Below are 20,022 nucleotides of genomic sequence, written 5' to 3'. Positions count from 1 at the left end.
GAAGACAAGATACTTCAACTTAGACTCAAGACAATCATGCCCATTCACACATTTCTTATGGATGGCAAGGACAGTAGGTACTTGAGAGGTAGACTCGTTATGGGATTCAAGGAGAATACATAGATGCTTGACCCCACAGGCTCCCCTCCACGGCACTCACTTCTTAGGGTAGCCAAGCATCAGTCCCCATGGGAATCTCCCCATGGCAAACTTAGTATCTCTTCCAAGTATCAAACTTGTCCTTCTCAAGCAACTAGAAGGATTTTTTGGCCTCTAAATACAAGGTGTTTAGTAAGGATTTCTATTAAGTGTTACTCCTTGGTGTCACGCAAGCGTGATTGAGACATTAAGCCCACCAAGATACCAAACAAATGTAGTCACACAAGCACGATTTAGACCATGAGGCCCTACTTAGATGTTGATATGAGAAAGAGTCCAAGGGTCATCACTTCTCAAGTAACTACAATTCCCACGTAACCCTTCCTTCAAAGCTTTCGCCCATCACGTATTTATTTATAGTGAGTTAGAATGCCAAGGTACTCTAGCTGTGCTCACTTTGGGTTTTTCCCTTCTCACGATTGTCACTTGCTTGCAAAAGAAAGAAAATGGTCAGGAAGGTAGGCCCTCTAAAGTTGACACACAATCAAAAACATGAGCATGGTATCGAAGATCTAGATTTCTGATCACCCTAAGAAGGATGAGAGCATACTCTCCTACTCCAATGTCAAACTCAACAATCAAAACACACATACATTCATTCCATCTTATTTAGAAATCATACTAGGTGCCTAAATATTAATTGCAAACACAAAGTTTAGTTGTAATCCAAGGCAACCTGCAAAACCCAAGTCAGAAGTTTGATATGTTTAGTCTTTGACTATCGAACCTGCATAAAACATGTTAGTAGTTTCATTTGTTGTCTTTTCCATGCATAATGCCAAGGCGCTCTGTTTCTGGACTTACACAGGCACAAAATGCTTGACATAGGCACAGAATGATGCAACATAGGCACAGAATGATGCAACACAGGCGCAGATCCCTTTGACATAGGTGCAAAAGTCTCTGACACAGGTGCAAAAGTCTTGACACAGGCGCAGAACTCTCCTACATAGGCGCAGAAGTGCTTAGAAAGGCCTGCAATACCCTGTTTCTTGGGTTTTTGATCTACAAATCATCTCAAAAGCACTCAAAAGCATGGTTAGAGGGTTAGTTCATGTCGGGTTCACCAATTAATGTAGCTAGGAAATCGGAAATCATCAAAGCAAATCAATACTAATCTAGCTCAATCACAAAATCTCGAATGCAATGATCAATCCTAAACACACTCAATAAAGACATGAAAGCAAAACATTTAAGATTGAAAACTAAGCAAACCAAATGTAGATCTGAACATCTCCTTCATGCAGCTCCATTGTCCTTCTTTCTTCTTCAAATAGCCTTTGTTTATGGATCTCACCTTCAAATGCATAAACCTAATGTGAAAGCAAGATTGACAAGTAGCGCAAGAATACTCAAAGCGTGATTGATTCGACCAGGTAGGGGCTTTGATTGAAGAAATTCATTGAATTTATAGATAAATTAGAGAAAAGACAAGATTAGCATGAAATTGATATTCAGGCAATTGATTTCAAAATGGCAAAATTGAGTTGAAGGAAGAAGGTTATGACACCTTCTATGTCATGAATTATGACATATTGCCAATGCAAAGGTTAGAGGACTAGAAGCTTATGACATCTTTCTATGCCAAAAGTATGATGCATGAGAAATTCATGCTTCCACCAAAGCACAAAAATAGGGAGAAACTAGAGAGAAATTAATTAGGTGGAAATTGAAATTAGGAAATTAGAAAATAGGAAATTAGGAATTAGGAAAATTAGAAAATGAGGAAATTAGGAATAATAAGTGAATTAATTAACAATTTTTCATTCATCAATTAATTCACACAAATAGAGGGAATTAATTAGCTAATTAAATAAATATTTAATTGTGACAAGAAGACTTAGGATAAATAAATAAATTATTTAACCTAGAGGGAAAATGACAAACAAGATTAAATGAATAAATCATGAAACCCTAGAAGATAAATTAGAAATGCAAGGACGACAATTAGGTCAAATCGATCACAAAATGACAAAAATGACAATGATTGATGACAAAATAAATTGCAAAAATGACAAGATTGAAAATGACCACGATCAATGACAAATCAATCGCAAGATGACAAGATTGAAAATGACAATGATCGATGACAAATCGATCGCAAAATGACAAGATTGAAAAAGAGGACAACGATCGACGATCGATGACAAATCGATCGCAAAACAACAAGATTGAAAAAGAGGACAACGATCGATGACAAATCGATCGCGTGATGATAAGATTGATAAGAGGACAAAACCCTAATTAGGATTGACGATGTCCCAAAATGATGACAAATAAGCACACACATTGATGCGGTAGGATAAGATTGACCAAAATCATGACTGAAGATTGTTGTCGACAAGACCAAATTTGAGAGCGAGACAACTGAAGAATGCAGAAGAATGACTCGATGCTCACAAATGATAAAGACCAAGTGCGAATCATAGGAGAAATATTAATGGGACGCAAAAACCCTAAAATAAGGCAATGCGCAAATGTTAAAGTATGATTCCACAAGCATTGACCATTTTTAGGTGTCTACACAATTAACTGAAGAAATTGATTGAAAGAATAAAGAACAATAATGAAATCTCCTAGGAAATTGAAAATGAAAATTATCCATAAGAGACTGAATTTCAAAATTAGGGCATAGTGAAAATAACCTCTTAATTTTAAAATTGAAAAATGAAAAAAGGGAAGATTTAAATATAAAATTATGGTTGTCCAAAACTAACCTCTTAATTTTAAAAGTTAAAATATTGAAATGTTGAAATTTTGGAGAAATCAATTTAATTTTAAAAATTAGGGTTTTTTTAATTAACCACTTAATTTTAAAATTTAAATTTGAGATTGTCCACAAGAAAATCAAATTCAAAATTAGTGTCTTTTAGAAAGATCCACTTAGTTTTAAATTTTAAATTTGAAAATAGATCTAAGATTGAAATTGAGAAATTTTAAAATTGGGAAATGCAAAAAATTAATTTAAATTTAAAAATTAGGGTTTGTTTAATTAACCACTTAATTTTAAATTTTAAATTTAAGATTTAAATTTGATCCAAGGTTATAATTTTGAATTCGAATTTTAAATTAGCACCCAAATCTAAAGAGGGAAATTCAAAATTTAAACAACCCACGAGCTCAATTTTAAAAATTTAAAAATTAGGGTTTTTGAAATTAACCACTTAATTTTAAAAATTAATTATGAAATTTGACTTGTAGATGAAATTTGAATTTGCAAATTGAATGAATGCTCAGATCTAAAATAATTGATCCAAATTAAACAATTGACAAGCTCAATTTTGAAAATTAAAATTAGGGTTTTAATTAAATCAACCACTAATTTTTTGAAATTTGCAAGAAAATCAAACTTGTAAATGAAAACTTAAATTTTAAATTGCATACACTTAGATCTAAAAATAAAAATAAGAGGGGTTGAATCTACTAGATCCAATCCTAAATGATGCAAGAACTGAATACTAAGTAGATTGGTTGAAATTGAAATGTGTTTGACCCTCTTTTGAAAGTTGAATAAGTAAAGGGTTCGAATTGAAGACAAAATAGGCAGAAATAGTGAGCTATATATTTGGGATTCAGTCGTACACCTAGATCTGAGAAGTTTGAGTTGATTCGGAGCTACTCTGCAAAATCTGCCAAAATTTGCAAGGGTTGTGTGTCCGAACAAGGGCACCCTCCAATTGGTCCTTCAAACTTTCTATGTGTTGTAAAGGGTTTTTTTGTCTATGCAAATAAAGCTTAATTTCTAGAAGTACAGGTGTGCACCTATTTCCTGCACACAAAAAGAAGAAGAAAAGGGTTGGGAATAGGGGTTTTCCTAAGTCAAACCCCGGTTTGGAATCAACCTTGAAAGAAATACTGCAAATGCCTGAAATAAATGATGGAAAAGTATACCTTCAGATCTGCAATAGATTATGATGATGCTTTTCTTATTGGATGTAATCACATATGCTGTATGAAATGGCATGAACATGACAAAACCCTAACACACGCACATGCTTGCAAATGAATGATGTAATGTTGCTCCAATGGATAGATGGAGAATATGCAGCCTTGAGAAATGCTAGATGATGAATGCTTGAATGTGTTCAAAATTTGGAGGAATTAATTATGTGTTGCATTGATGTTTAGTCATTGATGGCAACACTAGTTGTTTTGGTTGTTTACTGGCTTCCAATTGGTTCTAGTAGAGTTGTTGATTTATGATAATTATCCGATATACTCTGGTATGCTTTTGTTTGTGGAATTGATTTTGATCTATCATTCATGCTATTTAGATGCATATCATGATCAGTTGGTTTGGGATTTGATGACTCAGATACTATCATTTGTTCTAGTAAACCTTTTGGTCACCGGTAAGGGTTTTATCGGCAGAGCTTTGTTGAAGATATTTTGATGCATGTGATAAGTAGTATTGGTGCGAATTCTAGAAGGTTCTCAAGATGCTGATGGTTATCATGTTCATGTTCCAATTCATCGGTGGTGTTGCATTTGGATTATGGTGACCTATTTTAGGTCTGGTTCTATTATGTGTTATTCTCCTAGGTTATGGACTGGTTTGTGTAACGTGTTGGTGGGTGATCTTGATGTGTTGCTGGATGGATTAATTGATTGAATTATGTTGTTTTAGTCTTAGGCCGATTTGGTTGATCATTGGATTGAAGGTTTATGTTATGAATTTATTTTATTAAATCTTTTAAGTGGTTGACCTAATTGTTTAGGTCTCGGGTTGGTATAAATATGATATAAGATCTCTTTGTAGATTATGGGATTATGGTTATGGGATGGTTATGTCATTATTTGTGTGTAAATAATGCTATAATCATATGAATGAGTTTTAGTTGATCATAGGTGATCGAATTGGGTTGGTAAGAGAGATTTAAGACCTCTGGTACTGAGCTTAATTGGAACTATACTCAGGCATAGGAGATGCTATATTTGCAGTTCACTCTTCTTTCTAGATTGTCATTTGGATTTATTTTGTAGTCAGTGAGGCTCCTTTTTTGATGAGAAGTGTGCTCTAGGTTGTTGGCCTTCCTGCACATGCAGGCCCCTCATTTTGTAATCATGTACTTACTGCAGAAGTATTATCTGATTGTGGATAGGCTTCCCACCATGGTTTTTCCCTTTATTGGTTTTTTCACATACAAATATTGGTGTCATGTGTTTTGGATGGATGGTAATTAATCTGTGATTTATGTTTATGCTTAATTGCTATATTGGTTATGTTAGGCCCAATATGGAAAGCTAATGTACTGAGAGGGGAGGGGTGAATCAGTACTTCAGAACTTTTCTTTAGTGATAACTTTACTGTTATGCATAAAACAAATAGTGCAGTAACATAATATAAAGCTAAAACAAATAGATAACAATCATACATGTTTCACTCCATAACACATATATTTTGGTTACGCAGAAACTGCGGTGGGGATGGCACCCACAAATTCACTACTGCAATAATAAAGGTTGCTCAATTAGAGCTACATGTTTAGCTATTTCTGATAGCTTACCCTATTAGGAGTATCAAGATCTGTTAGATCTACCTTGCTAAAGGATTTTACAACACTTAATCTAAATGCTGCAACTGGTTAGAGGCTTTACAGTCTATAGACTTGATTAGAGTCTTTTACCCTGTTAAAGGTTTCTCTTACAACTTCAAAATATTACAATAAAATCTTTACAAATATCTGCAACTTTACATCTGAAATGTTATAGCAGATTCTATGTGCTCAGAATAAGATTACCTTGCTTATAGCATACCTCGATAACCCATATAGTAACTCGTTAAACCCTTCTATTTACTCTATTCTTTGACTGTTCTCTGGAATCCTTCTTGGTGACCTCTATGTCTCTGCAACAATCATAACACTTAGTTCTTTCACATGTCTTGCTTCATATATTTCTCTATCTTCCTTTTTGTCATGCTACATGTATATATCTATTCTTAATCCATGTTGTATAAATAGATCTCTTATGACAGTAATCCATTCATTGCTTCGATCTTACAAATATGTTTTATCAAATGAATAACCATGGAAAATATTTCATTGGCTAGATGACCTCAAAATCATACACAATCTTTAAGTGCAATTTCCAATGTGATAATGGTTAGATGTTCCTTGATCTTGTAACACGTTTCCATATGTATGTCCAGGTTCAATGAATCTGGTAACACATTTCACTTGGTGTATATCAACTCAGCGTGTCATCTTTGCTGCTCGGTAGACATGGAATGATACTCGATAGACAGCTCGGTGTATACTATGCTCTGGGACTACTTTCTTCTATAACTGATTGGACTGTGCATACCGACTAAATATTCTGATAGAGATAACCGACTAGAGTATATAGAATAACTTTGAACATAAAACTAATGGAAACTTGATAAGTAGTAACAATCTCCCCTTTTGACATTAGTTGAGATGTTTGACAAAAACTACTATCAAAGTTATAACTCAATAATCTATATACTTGCAAAATTTGACTATACTGATAGTATATACAATAGTCAATGAAATAATATGTCCAGATATACTCCCCTTATCAATATAATGTACAAAACTCTGATTTTGCATGCTCGGTGATCTACTCTTGATCTTTACTTACTGTTTTGTTCACTACTTACTCTGCTCAGTATATTCGGTATACTCCTCCTATATACTACACTCCTTTTGCTTGATACTATACTTTGATGCTTTGAATACTATATCACTCCCCCTTTTTTACAAACATCAAAATTTAGTTACCATTCAATGGTGGCAACTGGTCAAAAATGGTTTTGTACTTTATCTGTGCTTCAGTGAGAGCGAGAGCATCCTTTGCACTATCCATTAAAGAATTTTGTGCTTGAATATCAGCCAATAATGATATTAAGCCATCTAAAGTGCTTCCCTCTAGTGTAGTAGACAAGTATGTGGCTCTGTTGATTTGTTCTTGGACGGATGAAAGATGAGGAAGGAATAATGTCTGAAGTGTCATTATGTCCATCCGAATCTTGTGTTCTTCATTTCTTAGGTCCAATTGTTGAGCCATGAGCTATTGTAACTTTGTATAGAAATTCTGAACAGAATTGGGCTCTGTGGTCAACTTATTTGAGAGATCAGTGATCTCTTTCTCAATTGCTTCTATTTTATTTTTGATGTCTTTAATGAATAAAGAAAATGTATAGAGTTTCTGAAATAAATAATGAATGTGCTTGAGTTGAGGGGTCAACTCAGCAATAAATTTGACAAGTTTGACTTTGCCAATAGCTATAGCTTTCTGTACCTCTTCTATCATTTTTTCAGTGAGCTCTTTGTCTTTTAGCTTGCTCAAGTATTCAGATGCATCTACTCTAGATTTATCTATCTTGGTTAGGAGTTCATCCAATTGAATGTGGATGGCTGCATCTTTGGTTGTTGTAGCTTAAGGTAGCATATATGTTAAGAGTGTTTTCACCTTCTGAAGTACTTTATTTTTCTTTTGAATGGCCATTTGCTTCTCTTGTTTGGCCTTTGCTTTGCATAGTTCACCGAAATCAATGAGTGCTTGCCCCTTTAATTTTGATATGTCTACATTGGGAAACACTATTGGTTTTGACAAATTAACTTTAAAACTATGCTTTTTCATATTCTTTTCTTTACCTTTCATCGATTGAACTAAGACAATGGCTTGTGAGGCTTGATGACCCTTGGTAGGTTGCTCGGTAGAGGCAACACTTTGGTCAGTTTCTTTAGCCTCTATAGAGTCCCTTAGTGTCTTGGTACTCGGTGTCTCAGTTACAACATTTTTAGTGCTAAAAGGTACTTGAGACGTTTGTTCTTGAGTAGTACCTTCTCCTGATATAGACTTGTGACCTTCGGTGCCTTGATTCGTATCCTAAGGGGTTTTGGTTGAGACAGGTTGATTGACTGGTGGATAAGGCTGAACTTGTTCCAAGACTAATTCACTAGATACAAGTTTTGCATATGTATTGCCTTCTATCATTTCCTATTCTGGTGCCTCTATATCCATGATATCTCCACCTATTTGAATGGTGTCAGCAGGGTCTTGCTCAGTAACATCAGGATCTTTCTCGGTGACATCAGCAATTTCAACTGTAGCTTGCTCACCAGCATCCTTGATTTAAAAGATTTCCTGCCACTTTGCTTTTGTCTCATTTTCTACTTCAATATACAATCCATTCATTAGTTTTAAGGCTCTTTGTTTGACGAGAAACTTTGTGTTGTAGGTTGTCAGATGTTCTTTTATTTCAGCTACCAACATGTCTAGAAAGAGATGTACCAGACTTCTTTCTCTGATCTATTTCTCTGAGTCCATTGCATACTTCCACCTATTGTCAATATGCAAATATAATTCATTTGGAAGTGACTTAGATAGTTCCAATGGAGCCAATCTAAATTTTAGAAGTGTACAGATGACAGTGTCTTCAATTTGTCTCTTTTCATCATTATTTCTAGTTTGATACTTAACATATCTAAATCCTCCAAATCCACCATATTCTTTCAGATTAGCATAGAAATTTTCAACACTATGTACATTTACCTTCTTGCTCTTGACAATCTGAAATTTGCTAGCATCTTTTGATTTGGTGTCATTGGACTCTTTTGCCAAAATAAGTCTCCGAGTAGATTTCTTGTAGGTCTTTGTTACCTTGGGAATAGTAACACTCTTTGTTTTCTTACTCGGTGAAGCTACAGATGCTCTAGTGTTAGGTCGCTTTGCTGGAGGAGTCGGTGAGGCCTTTGATGTGTCTTGTTTCTTTCTTTTCAACACTTTTCCCTTAGGCAATTCGGTGCTCAGTGTTATAGCTGCCTCTTGGGCTTCAGATTCCTCTTTGGTAATGGCTAAAGTGCCTTTAACAAGTGTGGAGGAAGAGTCTTCTCTGAATTTCTCCGATAATTCCTTTATCATCTTTGTTGCCTTTCTTGTAGCTTTGGGTACTACAATGGTCATTTTAACATTTTCCTTCACTTCTTCATAGGTTCCATACCTCAGCTCGGTAGCATGCCTTGGCAATGTAAGAAATGCATCAATTTGTTGTTCTGTGATGTCAAAATCAATCTCGTATCCCATAGGTGACAAATGTTGAGTTCTTGGTTCCACAACACTCACATAACAGTAATCAATGTCTACTTCAAAACATATGTCATCTTTGTATTTTTCCACTAGCTTGGGTGGAATCCGGTATCTGTTATGCATTTTCTCTTGAAATTTACTGAAGTAATCATCTATAATATCATTAAAATTATCACCTAGCTTCTTAATGAAGTCATTGATCTGATGGGTGATTGGTAAGTGTAGTTCCCAAACAACTTTACCGACTGATGAAAAGAATTTTTCAAAATAGAAAAACATTCATACAAGCAGTGATCCAAACTTTAGTGTATTAGCCGAGTTGTTGTTCTTCAACTTCCTGATGGTGTTCAAATTCTCAAACAGGTTTTTCAGCAACACCTCACATAGATCAATTTTCATGCCTTTCTTCACAATTTTGTATGCTAAGTCTACTGCTGCACAGGGTACACTGGTTTCCCTTGCCGATTGGAAGAAACAGTAGCCTATTACTCTAATGGCAAATTTTAGTTCTTCATCAGTGACATTGTTCAATTTCAATCCTCTGCAATCTGATTCCACTCCAGTTAAACTGATCAATTCCTTCTGTGATATCATTTTTTGAGCTCGGGCATGATCATAAATAGGATAACCGGTAATCAGATGAATGATTTCCTTGGTAATCTTGAATGGTTGCTCTTCTAGCCACATGAAATCATCGTGAACTCTGCTCAGAACAAACTTGACCCACTAGGGTTTGAACACATGGGGATAGGTTAGGGCTTCAGTTGATCCCTTGATCTTAATGTGCTCATATTTTCTATTCAATTTACCATCGGTGCACAATTCATGATATGTTTCTTTGATTTCAACATGACCGAGTTTTTCAACATGATATTTGGTGAAGAATCTCACATCCTCAACTAATAACACTCTATCAGGGATGAGTGAAAATGCGGTTTTGTCATCCGGTTCAGATGCAACTTTGGGAGTTAAAGAGTATTTTAGTGAGGGCTTTTCAACATTCTTGACAATGATGGGATCTTGGATCTTAGGTGCCATTTGTAGATTTTAGATAAAAACTAACAAAAGATCCTTAGGGTTTGAGGATTTTCAAACGACAGATGCTTCACACTTAGCAGATAATAATAACTTGATAAGATCAATAAACCAGCTTAACAATGCGTTGAGATTGATGTAAATACCTTGAATTCTACTTTGTAGGAGGTTTGATCACCTTAGATTCACTTTGCTCTGCTCTCTTGAAAACTTGGTAAGTGAAAATGACCACGTAAATGCTTTAAGTACACAATATACCTTATCAGGCTCCATGTAGGTTAGGTCAAAAACATTAAATGCACTTGATTCCACTAAACCAATTTACTCTTCTTTTTTCATTTTAACCAGGTAACCAAACTTCCTTCATTTAAAGGTTTCCTACATTCACTTTCTTGACAAGTTTCCTGTAAAGTGCTCCAAGAGACTTGATAGAATTTCAAACTTACCACTACATCTTAACTATGCAGATTTTGAATTAAGTACATAATAAAATAGGAACTGTTAAGATTTAATCTTGAGAGAATGCAGTCCCTTCATACCTTTACCGATTAATTTGGAATAGGTGCACCTAACTCGGTAGGTAAGGTGCTTTCTTCGCTTGACACAATTTCCTTCTTTTTCCAAATCATCTGTAATTTGCCTTTTACTTCCTCAGTGTCTTTTCTAGGTTGATCTCTGCAATCTCTAGCCAAGTGTCCAACTTTGTGACAATGAAAACATGCCATACTAGGATTTCTCCATGATCTTCGGTTGTTCATACCAAACCTTATAAAGCAGTTGGCACTTATATGTCCATATCTTCCACAACATTCACACCATATCCTTGTATTGTAATCCCATGGTACTGTAGAATACTATCGGTAAGGATCTATGTGAGCTCGGTAACCTCTAGCATTTGCTCGGTGTGCAGACCACATATAGTTCTTTTGCTTGTACCAACACTTCTTGGTACTTTGTCCAAATCTATTGCAGTTTTTACAAAACCCTTTGAATTTTGCCTTCTGATAATTGTTAACAGACTTTGTCCTACATTGATTAGATGTGTGACCATATTTATTGCAATTATAATAATAACCATTGGACTTAGTGACATTCGATTGCTTACCTTTTCTGATTTGGCACATGTTGGCAATGTGACCTTGATTTCCATAGTAGTTGCAAATAGGCTTCTTTCTTTTGATGTTCTTCTTGATTCCAGCTTGCTTTGATGATTCTCCTCTCTCGGTAGTATGGATTCCCTTCTCAGTAGAGTCTTTTTCTTTGTAACCGAGTCCTACATCTTTGTTGGTTCTTCTTGTATTCAGTTTCTCATCCAACATCTTTGATGCTTCATAACTCTTCTTCAGTGTTTCTTTGGATTTTATCTCTTTTTCAAGTTCATTGGTTAGCCTTGATACTTCAAGTTTCAATGCTTGATTCTCACCATCTTTTAGATTTGCTTCATGATGTGCATAACTTAGTTGATCTGACAGGTTTTGTTGAATTCCAATCATCCTTGTGATTTCATCATTCTTATCAAATACTAATGCTTCAAGTTGTTGTTTCTCTCTTTCTAGATCTCTTACCTTATCCTTAGCTATCCTCAATGCATCAAGATTTTCAGTCATCTCTGTGCTGAAATGTTCATGTTCTCTTTTCATTGCTTTCAGTTGATCAACCAGTGCTTTGTTCTTTTCTTTCAATACTCCAATCATTTCTTCAGTCTCTTCAGACATACTATTCTCAGATGATGTCTCAATTTGTTCCACTAACTCTTGAGAGTCCTGCAAATCATCAGATAATCTTCTTCTCACTTTCAGAGATTTTTACATTTGCCTTTGCATGTCTGCAATCACTTGATTAGCATGGTCCAGCTCTTCTTGCAGATACACAATCCTCCGAGATTGTTTATAGCCTTCCATTGATAAGATGTTTCTCTTTAGGCAATTAAACCCTTTTCCAAGATTGAAGCTCTGATACCAATTGTTAGGCCCAATATAGAAAGCTAATGTACTGAGAGGGGAGGGGTGAATCAGTACTTCAAAACTTTTCTTCAGTTATAACTTTACTGTTATGCATAAACTAAATAGTGTAGTAACATAATATAAAGCTAAAGCAAATAGATAACAATCATACATGATTCACTCCATAACACATATATTTTGGTTACATAGAAACTCTTGGTTAGAGAGAAAAACTGCGGTGGGGATGGCACCCACAACTTCACTACTGCAATAATAAAGGTTGCTCAATTAGAGCTACATGTTTAGCTATTTCTTATAGCTTACCCTATTAAGAGTATCAAGATCTATTAGATCTACCTTGCTAAAGGATTTTACAACACTTAATCTAAATGTTGCACCTGGTTAGAGGCTTTACAATTTATAGACTTGATTAGAGTCTTTTACCCTATTAAAGGTTTCTCTTACAACTTCAAAATATTACAATAAAATCTTTACAAATATCTGCAACTTTACATCTAAAATGTTATAGCAGATTCTATGTGCTTGGAATAAGATTACCTTGCTTATAGCATACCTCAGTAAACCCTTCTATTTACTCTATTCTTTGACTATTCTATGGAATCCTTCTCAGTGACCTCTGTGTCTCTATAACAGTCATAACACTTAGTGCTTTCACATGTCTTGCTTCATATATTTCTCTATCTTCCTTTCTGTCATGCTACATGTATATATTTGTTCTTAATCCATGTTGTATAAATAGATCTCGTATGTTGGTGATCCATTCATTGCTTCGATCTTACTAATATGTTTTATCAAATGAATAACCATGCAAAATATTTCATTGGTTAGATGACCTCAAAATCATACACAATATTTAAGTGCAATTTCCAATGTGATAACGGTTAGATGTTCCTTGATCTTGTAACATGTTTCCATATGTATGTCTAGGTTCAATGAATTTGGTAGCACGTTTCACTCGGTGTGTCATCTTTGCTGCTCGGTAGACATGGACTGATACTTGGTAGACAACTCAGTGTATACTACGCTCTGAGACTACTTTCTTCTATAACCGACTGGACTGTGCATACCAATTGAATATTCTGATAGAGATAACTGACTAGAGTATATAGAATAACTTTGAACATAAAATTAATGGCAACTTGATAAGTAGTAATAGGTTATTCTATTTTTTGGTTTATGCATTCCGGTATTGAGTTTATGTGTTCCAGTAATAAGGATTTGAATGCTTAAAGTTTTGTAATATGTTGACAACTAATTCACCCCCCCCCCTCTCAATTATCCTCTGGCTATTTCAGTTGTCTAACAATTGGTATCAAAGCTTGGTCCTCTCTATAGAAGCTTAACTACTTGAGGAAGATCCTATGGCATCTAATAGTTCAAGTTCATCAAATATATTTAGCTATTTTCTGGAGAGAAATTCTTAAGCTTGATGGAACAAATTACAGGATATGGAAGATTCAAATGGAGACTCATTTGAGATGTCTTGGAAAGGAAATTTGGGAGGTCACTAAGAAAGAAGTAACACTTTTTAATCCAGCATCTAGAAATTATCCTTCAGAAAGTCTGGATAAGGAGCTTGAGAATGATTTTCGAGCTAGAGAAGCCCTTTTGTGTGCACTTCTGATGAACAAACAATGAGACTAATTGATAAAACAACTGCAAAGGCTATGAGGGACAAATTGGAGACTTTGAATGAAGGTGACTCTACTATTAAAATTGCTAAACTTGATGGTTACTGGGTGAGTTATGACAACCCAAAGATGGAAGAAGATGAAAGGATTACTACTTTTATGGAGAGATTTAATGAGATTGTTATGGGAATTCAATGTTGTGGTGGATCTCTGAGAGAAGATAAAATAGTTTTTAAAGTACTGAGAGGTTTTCCACTGACTTATAAGATGAAGGCTACTACAATTAATGAGATGAGAACTTTGACAAACACCTTTGTTAATAGGGATACCTTGGCTGGGAAGTTATCTGCTTTTGAACTAGAGGAATTTGGACCTTATGGAGCTGTGAAATCTGAACCTTCTTTTCATGCATCTACATCATCTACCAGCAAGAGTGATTGGAAAGATTTATATGTGAAGGAACTAGATGATATGAAGAAAGGAGATGAAGGGTTTGAGCAACTTGAAGCCTTATTTGCTAGAAGACTACCTAAAGGACTGACAAGAAGTAAGTATGAAGGAAATCACCTTTTAAATGCTTTGCATATAATAAGATAGGTCATTTTGCATCTAGATGTCCTGAAAGGAATTCAAGATTTGAAGAAAGAGCTAGAAGATTTTTTAGGCCTAACCATGATTATTAGAATAAGCATAAGTACAGGAGGAACAAAGACAAATCATGATACTTTGCTGATGAGGAAGGTGTCACTAGTTCTAATGATGAACTGGCACAAGATTATGCTAGTGGATCTAGCAATGGAAAGGAATGGGTATTTTTGGCTATCAAGGAAGATGATTCGGTACTTGAAGAGAAGGCCCTTTCTGCAAAAATTGAAAACAAGGATGAATGGGTAATTGACAGTGGATATTCACATCATATGACTAGAGATAAAAATAAGTTCTTATCTTTGCAAGAATTTGATGGTGGTTTGGTTAGATTTGGAGATGACAAAGCATGCATGACCAAGGGAAGAGGAACAATATCATTGGATGGTAAGCATAACATTGATAATGTTTATTATGTTTAGGGTTTAAGGCATAATATTTTGAGTGTAGGACAGTTGGTGGATAAGAGATTTTAGTTACAATTCAAGGATGGAAAATACAAGATTATCAATAGATCTGGATTGGAGATTGCAACCGATACACAGACTAAAGATAACATATTTCATTTGAACTCCGGTGAGAAGACATGTTTGATTGCACAAATTGATGAGAGTTGGCTATGGCATAATAGTTTGTGTCATGTGAATTTTGATTGCATTGCGAAGATCAGTTCTACTAAGGCAGTTAGAGATATACCTAAGATTGTAAAGCCCTATAATCTTGTATGTAAGGAATGTCAAATGGGAAAATAAATCAGAACTTCTTTTAAGAGTATACAAGAAAATTCTAATGATGATCTTTATCTTCTTCATACTAATTTGTGTGGTCCTTCTAGAATCAAAAGTTTTTAGGGTGATAGATATTTCATGCTAATCATCGATGACTATTCAAGAATTATGGGGGTTACTTTTCTAATGGAGAAGTCTAAAGCATTTGAAAAGTTTAAAATATTTAAAGCTAAAGTTGAGATAGAGACAAGATTGAAGATTAAATGCTTAAGGTCATATCAAGGTGGAGAATTTTACATCCAGTGAATTTAACAGCTATTGTGAATGGGATAAGGAGATAGTTGTCTACACCCCAGACAACTCAACGGAATGGAGTTGTGGAAAGTAAGAACATAACTATCTTGGATGCGGCTAGAAATATGATGGTGGAAGCTAATCTGCCTCATGTCTACTATACCAAAGTATTAAGCACGATAGTATACACATTCAACATAGTTCATATCAAAGGAGACACTAGTAAGACACATTATGAGTTATGGTTTGGTCATACACCGACAGTTAAGCATTTCAGAATCTTTGGTAGTAAATTCTATATCAAAAGAGATGATTCCATTGGAAAGTTTGATCCTAGATGTGATGAAGGAATATTTCTTGGTTATTCTAATGAAAGAAAATCATATAGATGTTACAACAAAAGATTGTAGAGAATTGTGGAGAGCACTAATGTCAAGGTGGATGAGAAGAACAGAAGCCAAATCTGAACCTATGAGAGAGAACTAGTAGTGGAAATGATCATAACTGAACGAGTAGCACCTACACCAAAATAAACTGTTGAACTAGTTACTCCAAAAGTATCAAAAAATTCAACGGTAACTGAAGATTAGGGCAGAGGAACAAAAGATCAGAAGACTCCTATGTATGTAAGGTTGAATCATTCAAAATATCAAATCATTGGAGACAAAAACAAAGCAGTGATGACAAGAAAAAGGTTGGCAGCTGATGAGGTATGTTTAATTTCTTAAGTTTAATCAGCATCAGTAATTGAAGCTTGTAAAGATGAATGTTGGATGAAAGCTATGGAAGAAGAATTAGATCAGATAAAAAAGAATAACACATGGACTTTAGTTCCCCAGCCTAAAAATAAGAATGTTATTAAAACTAAATGGGTTTTTAGGAATAAATTGAATGAAGATGGACAAGTTGTGAGGAATAAGGCTAGATTGGTTTGTAAAGGATATTCTCATAAGGAAGGAATTGATTATGATGAAACCTTTGCACTGGTAGCTAGGATTGAAGTTGTGAGATTATTTCTTGCTTATGTTGCATAATAGAACTACAAGGTTTATCAGATGGATGTTAAGTGTGTGTTTTTGAATGGAGATCTTGAAGAGGAAGTTTATATTGAGAAACCTGAGGGATTTTCACTTTTAGATGACAAAAACATGGTTTGTAGTTTCAACAAAGCTTTATATGGATTGAAACAAGCTGTGAGGCCCTACCCCGACACAGTTTGACATTTTTAGTTATTTGCATATTGAGACTATTATGGATGCTTTATTTTATGCTTTATGGATTTAGAACCTATATGATTCCATGATTTGGCTCACATTGACATATGTTGATGCTTTATTTTATGGTTGATGATTATGAAACTTTATATGTTGCTAGAATAGAATTACTTTGAAATGGTGAATGTCATTATTGGAATTGCAGGACTTCATTTTGATGATAGAAAAATGATGCTTATTTTATGAATGTTTCAATTTTGAGAATTATGTTAATTGCTTATGTGGAATCAAATTTAAATGAATGAGATATTGAAGTATTGTTGCCAAATGTATGAGTGTTTGATGTGCAATGAAATCCATGTATTTAATTATGTATAATTGTGATTATTTGGAATTACTAATGTGTTAATTGAGATGCGCAGGAAAATTATCCATGTGACCATGGAATTTATATGGAGAACCAAACCTAGACTAATGTACGTTTGTTAAGCCAGGGGTTGTCTATTTGGAGAGACAACACCCCATTTGTAATGTATTTTATTTGTGAAGTGAATGATGCTTGAGTGTTAAAATTGATTTTTATGTATATGTGTAATCCTACAAGAGACAAATTCCATGTGTGATTTTTATATTGTATTTTATTGTGTCATTTGACACATGTGTTGATTAGTGTCATTGATTTTGACTTGTCTCTTGGAGGGAGTTTTGTTTCTACCAAAGCCATTCAAACACATGAGTGTGGTCCCAAATTTGCCTTGGGTAGGGAGCCTCGAGAGTGGTCAACTCAAGTTTGACCCGTAGGTTAACTTCAGTTGGGTTTCTAAGGGGTCAAATGGACTCCTAGGGTCAGTTTTAGGACTTTTCCAAAGGTCCCAAGGGTATACCTATGGGTTAGGGGTATTTTGAAACATGTGACTACTCCCATGTGACTGTTTAGTCACCTCAAAAAGTGGTTTTTCCAAGGTGAGCGAAAATTCAACTTAGAAGGTTCCTCCTAGGATAGACAACCTTCCTTTTTCATGTCAAACTCTCTTCTCCATTATCCTTCACATTTTTCCTTTCTACTTTTAGTAATATGTAAGAGGTTGGGAAGAGCAACCAATGGGAACTCTCACCTCACCCAAGGGGTTGGGAAGTGTGTGAGAGGCCTTCTTAGGCAAGGATTAGGGACTTAGTGAGTAATCACCCACTCTCCATTGTTGGAGATTATGTATTTTTTTGAAAATTAGTTGTAGGATAGAATTTTGGTGAAGGGTTGGTGGAAAAAGTTTGTGTGGATTTGGACAGCTCATCCCCAACTAAGTCTAACATACCTATTGGCAGATTAAGGTTGGTTTTATTTCTTTTTGTTTATGTTGTTTATGATTGTTTTTGAAAGAAAGAAATGCTTGTGGAAAGAGATGTGTATATGTAAATTGTTGTAGGAGAATAATGTAAGTTTTCACTTCTATGTTCTTGTTTATGTGTTCTTGCTTTGGGAGTGTCCAAGACCTCCTACTCTTGGGAGAGTAGGATGGTCTTGGGGTGGAAGAAGTATGACAGTCTTGGGTGAGAGGCTCTCCTTAAGGAGAGTGATCTCAAGGGTGTCCTTTGTGACCCTTGCTGCATAGCCTTGTGTATGCATTTGGGGGTCATAAGAGGAGAAAATATGGCCTTTGTGCCTTTGGGGGGCATAAGAGGAGGAGGTGAATCTTTTGTTGTATTTTGTATTGCCATGAGGTGGCTTGAGTTATGTTTTGGCTTGCAATCTCCCCAATGGTACTTGGTCCACTTCCACTCATGGAAAGATCATCACAAGAAGTGGTGAAAGTGTAGCTTGGGATGGGAAGATGCATGTTGAGTGTTTGTCTTTGTTGTTGTGTTGTTTGTTTGCTTGTAACCCGTCTAGTGCTTGGTTCTCCAAGCTCGGGGGTGGCTTCTAGTAAGCCTAGGCTGGGAGGTGAGCTCTCCATGGTCAAGTTGCATTTTTATTACAAGTTGCTTAGGATAGAAAAGAAAAGAGGAAGAACTTTGTTGCTGTTTTGTGTTGCAGAAAAGTTGAAGGAAAAAAAAAAGTATTTAATATTGTAGCTTGTATAAAAAAAGAGAGAGAGCTATTATTGTATTTATTTTCAAAAAAAAAGTATTATTTTATTTATATTCCTATGGAAGGGAAATATTTGTGGGGTTTTCAAACCCATTTGTATTCTTAGTTACTTTGTATTTAAATTTGCTAAAGAAATATATATTTCCTACTTTGGTTAGTTTTGCAAAAAAAAAAGGAAGTTGAAATGTGTTAGCATGTATTTAAATCCTCATTTAAAAAAAGAAATAAAGTTGTAGCATTTATATTTATTCTGCAAATAAGGGTTCATTTATTCACTTATGCAAGATAGAAGTGGTATATGAAAGCTCATACATTATATTCTGATTTTACTTATGCTGCTGCAAATTAAATTAAATCTGTCATTTTTACTTTCATTTAAAGCAGAAAATAAATCCTATAGTAGTAGCTTATTTTATAAAAAACAAAATAGCATATAGTTTTAGTCTTAAATTTGTTTACCAAAAAAGAATATCTTTTAAGTTGTTGTTAGAATGCATTGTAGGTGTTAGTTACAGAATGTTGTTTTTAAACAAAAATAAAAGACAGAATATTCAACATATATTTCTTCAGCCTTTTTAGAAAAAGGTATTTTTCCCATTTTACAAACTACAAATAACATTAGGAAAATCTCTGCATGTATTTTAAAGATATACAAAAATAATAAACTCAAAATTGCCTAAATGAGTTATAGTACCCGCAGCTATGGGCGACGATGTCCATAGGCTGCGGTACTCGCAGCTGTGGGTGGTGGTGTCCACAGGTTGCGGTACCCGCAGCTGTGGGCAGCGACGTCCACAAGTTGCGGAGCCGCAATCGTGGGCGGAGTTGTTCCCAGCCTATGGGTGCAGTCTGTGGGTTCCGCCTTTCCTCCTCCGCAAAGAAATAAGGAAAACCCTCGCTCGGCTCTCTCTCTGCCATTTCCCCTTCGGCTACGCCGAGTATTGAAGCTCGGGCCGCCGCGCCCGCACCTACACACACACACACACACACAGCACACACACACAACCAAAAAAAGAATATTATGTGGTCACATACATGCTCTAACCCTAATTTCGGGTTAGGGCAAATTGAAAATAAGGTAATAAAAGAAAAGAGGGTTCCATTAACCCTTGGGTAAGAACACACACACACACACACACACACACACACACACACACACACACACACACGTGTGTGTGTGTGTGTGTGTGTGTGTGTGTGTGTGTGTGTGTG

General features: G+C 35.2%; 1 protein-coding gene across 1 annotated transcript in view; it reads right to left on the bottom strand.

Moving 5' to 3' along the window:
* Positions 1-20,022, bottom strand: part of LOC131063352 (receptor-like protein kinase) — a 138,925-nt gene that overhangs the window by 110,262 nt on the left and 8,641 nt on the right. Inside the window, exon 2 of the mRNA XM_059220535.1 lies at positions 19,581-19,778. Within this exon, the coding sequence (XP_059076518.1) occupies positions 19,581-19,778 (198 nt within the window). The remainder of the gene's footprint in view (positions 1-19,580; positions 19,779-20,022) is intronic.

Source organism: Cryptomeria japonica, chromosome 5, assembly GCF_030272615.1.
Source record: "Cryptomeria japonica chromosome 5, Sugi_1.0, whole genome shotgun sequence".
NCBI lineage: Eukaryota > Viridiplantae > Streptophyta > Pinopsida > Cupressales > Cupressaceae > Cryptomeria > Cryptomeria japonica.
The sequence above is the reverse complement of the archived record's forward strand: the minus strand, read 5'-3'. Positions and strand labels throughout refer to the sequence as shown.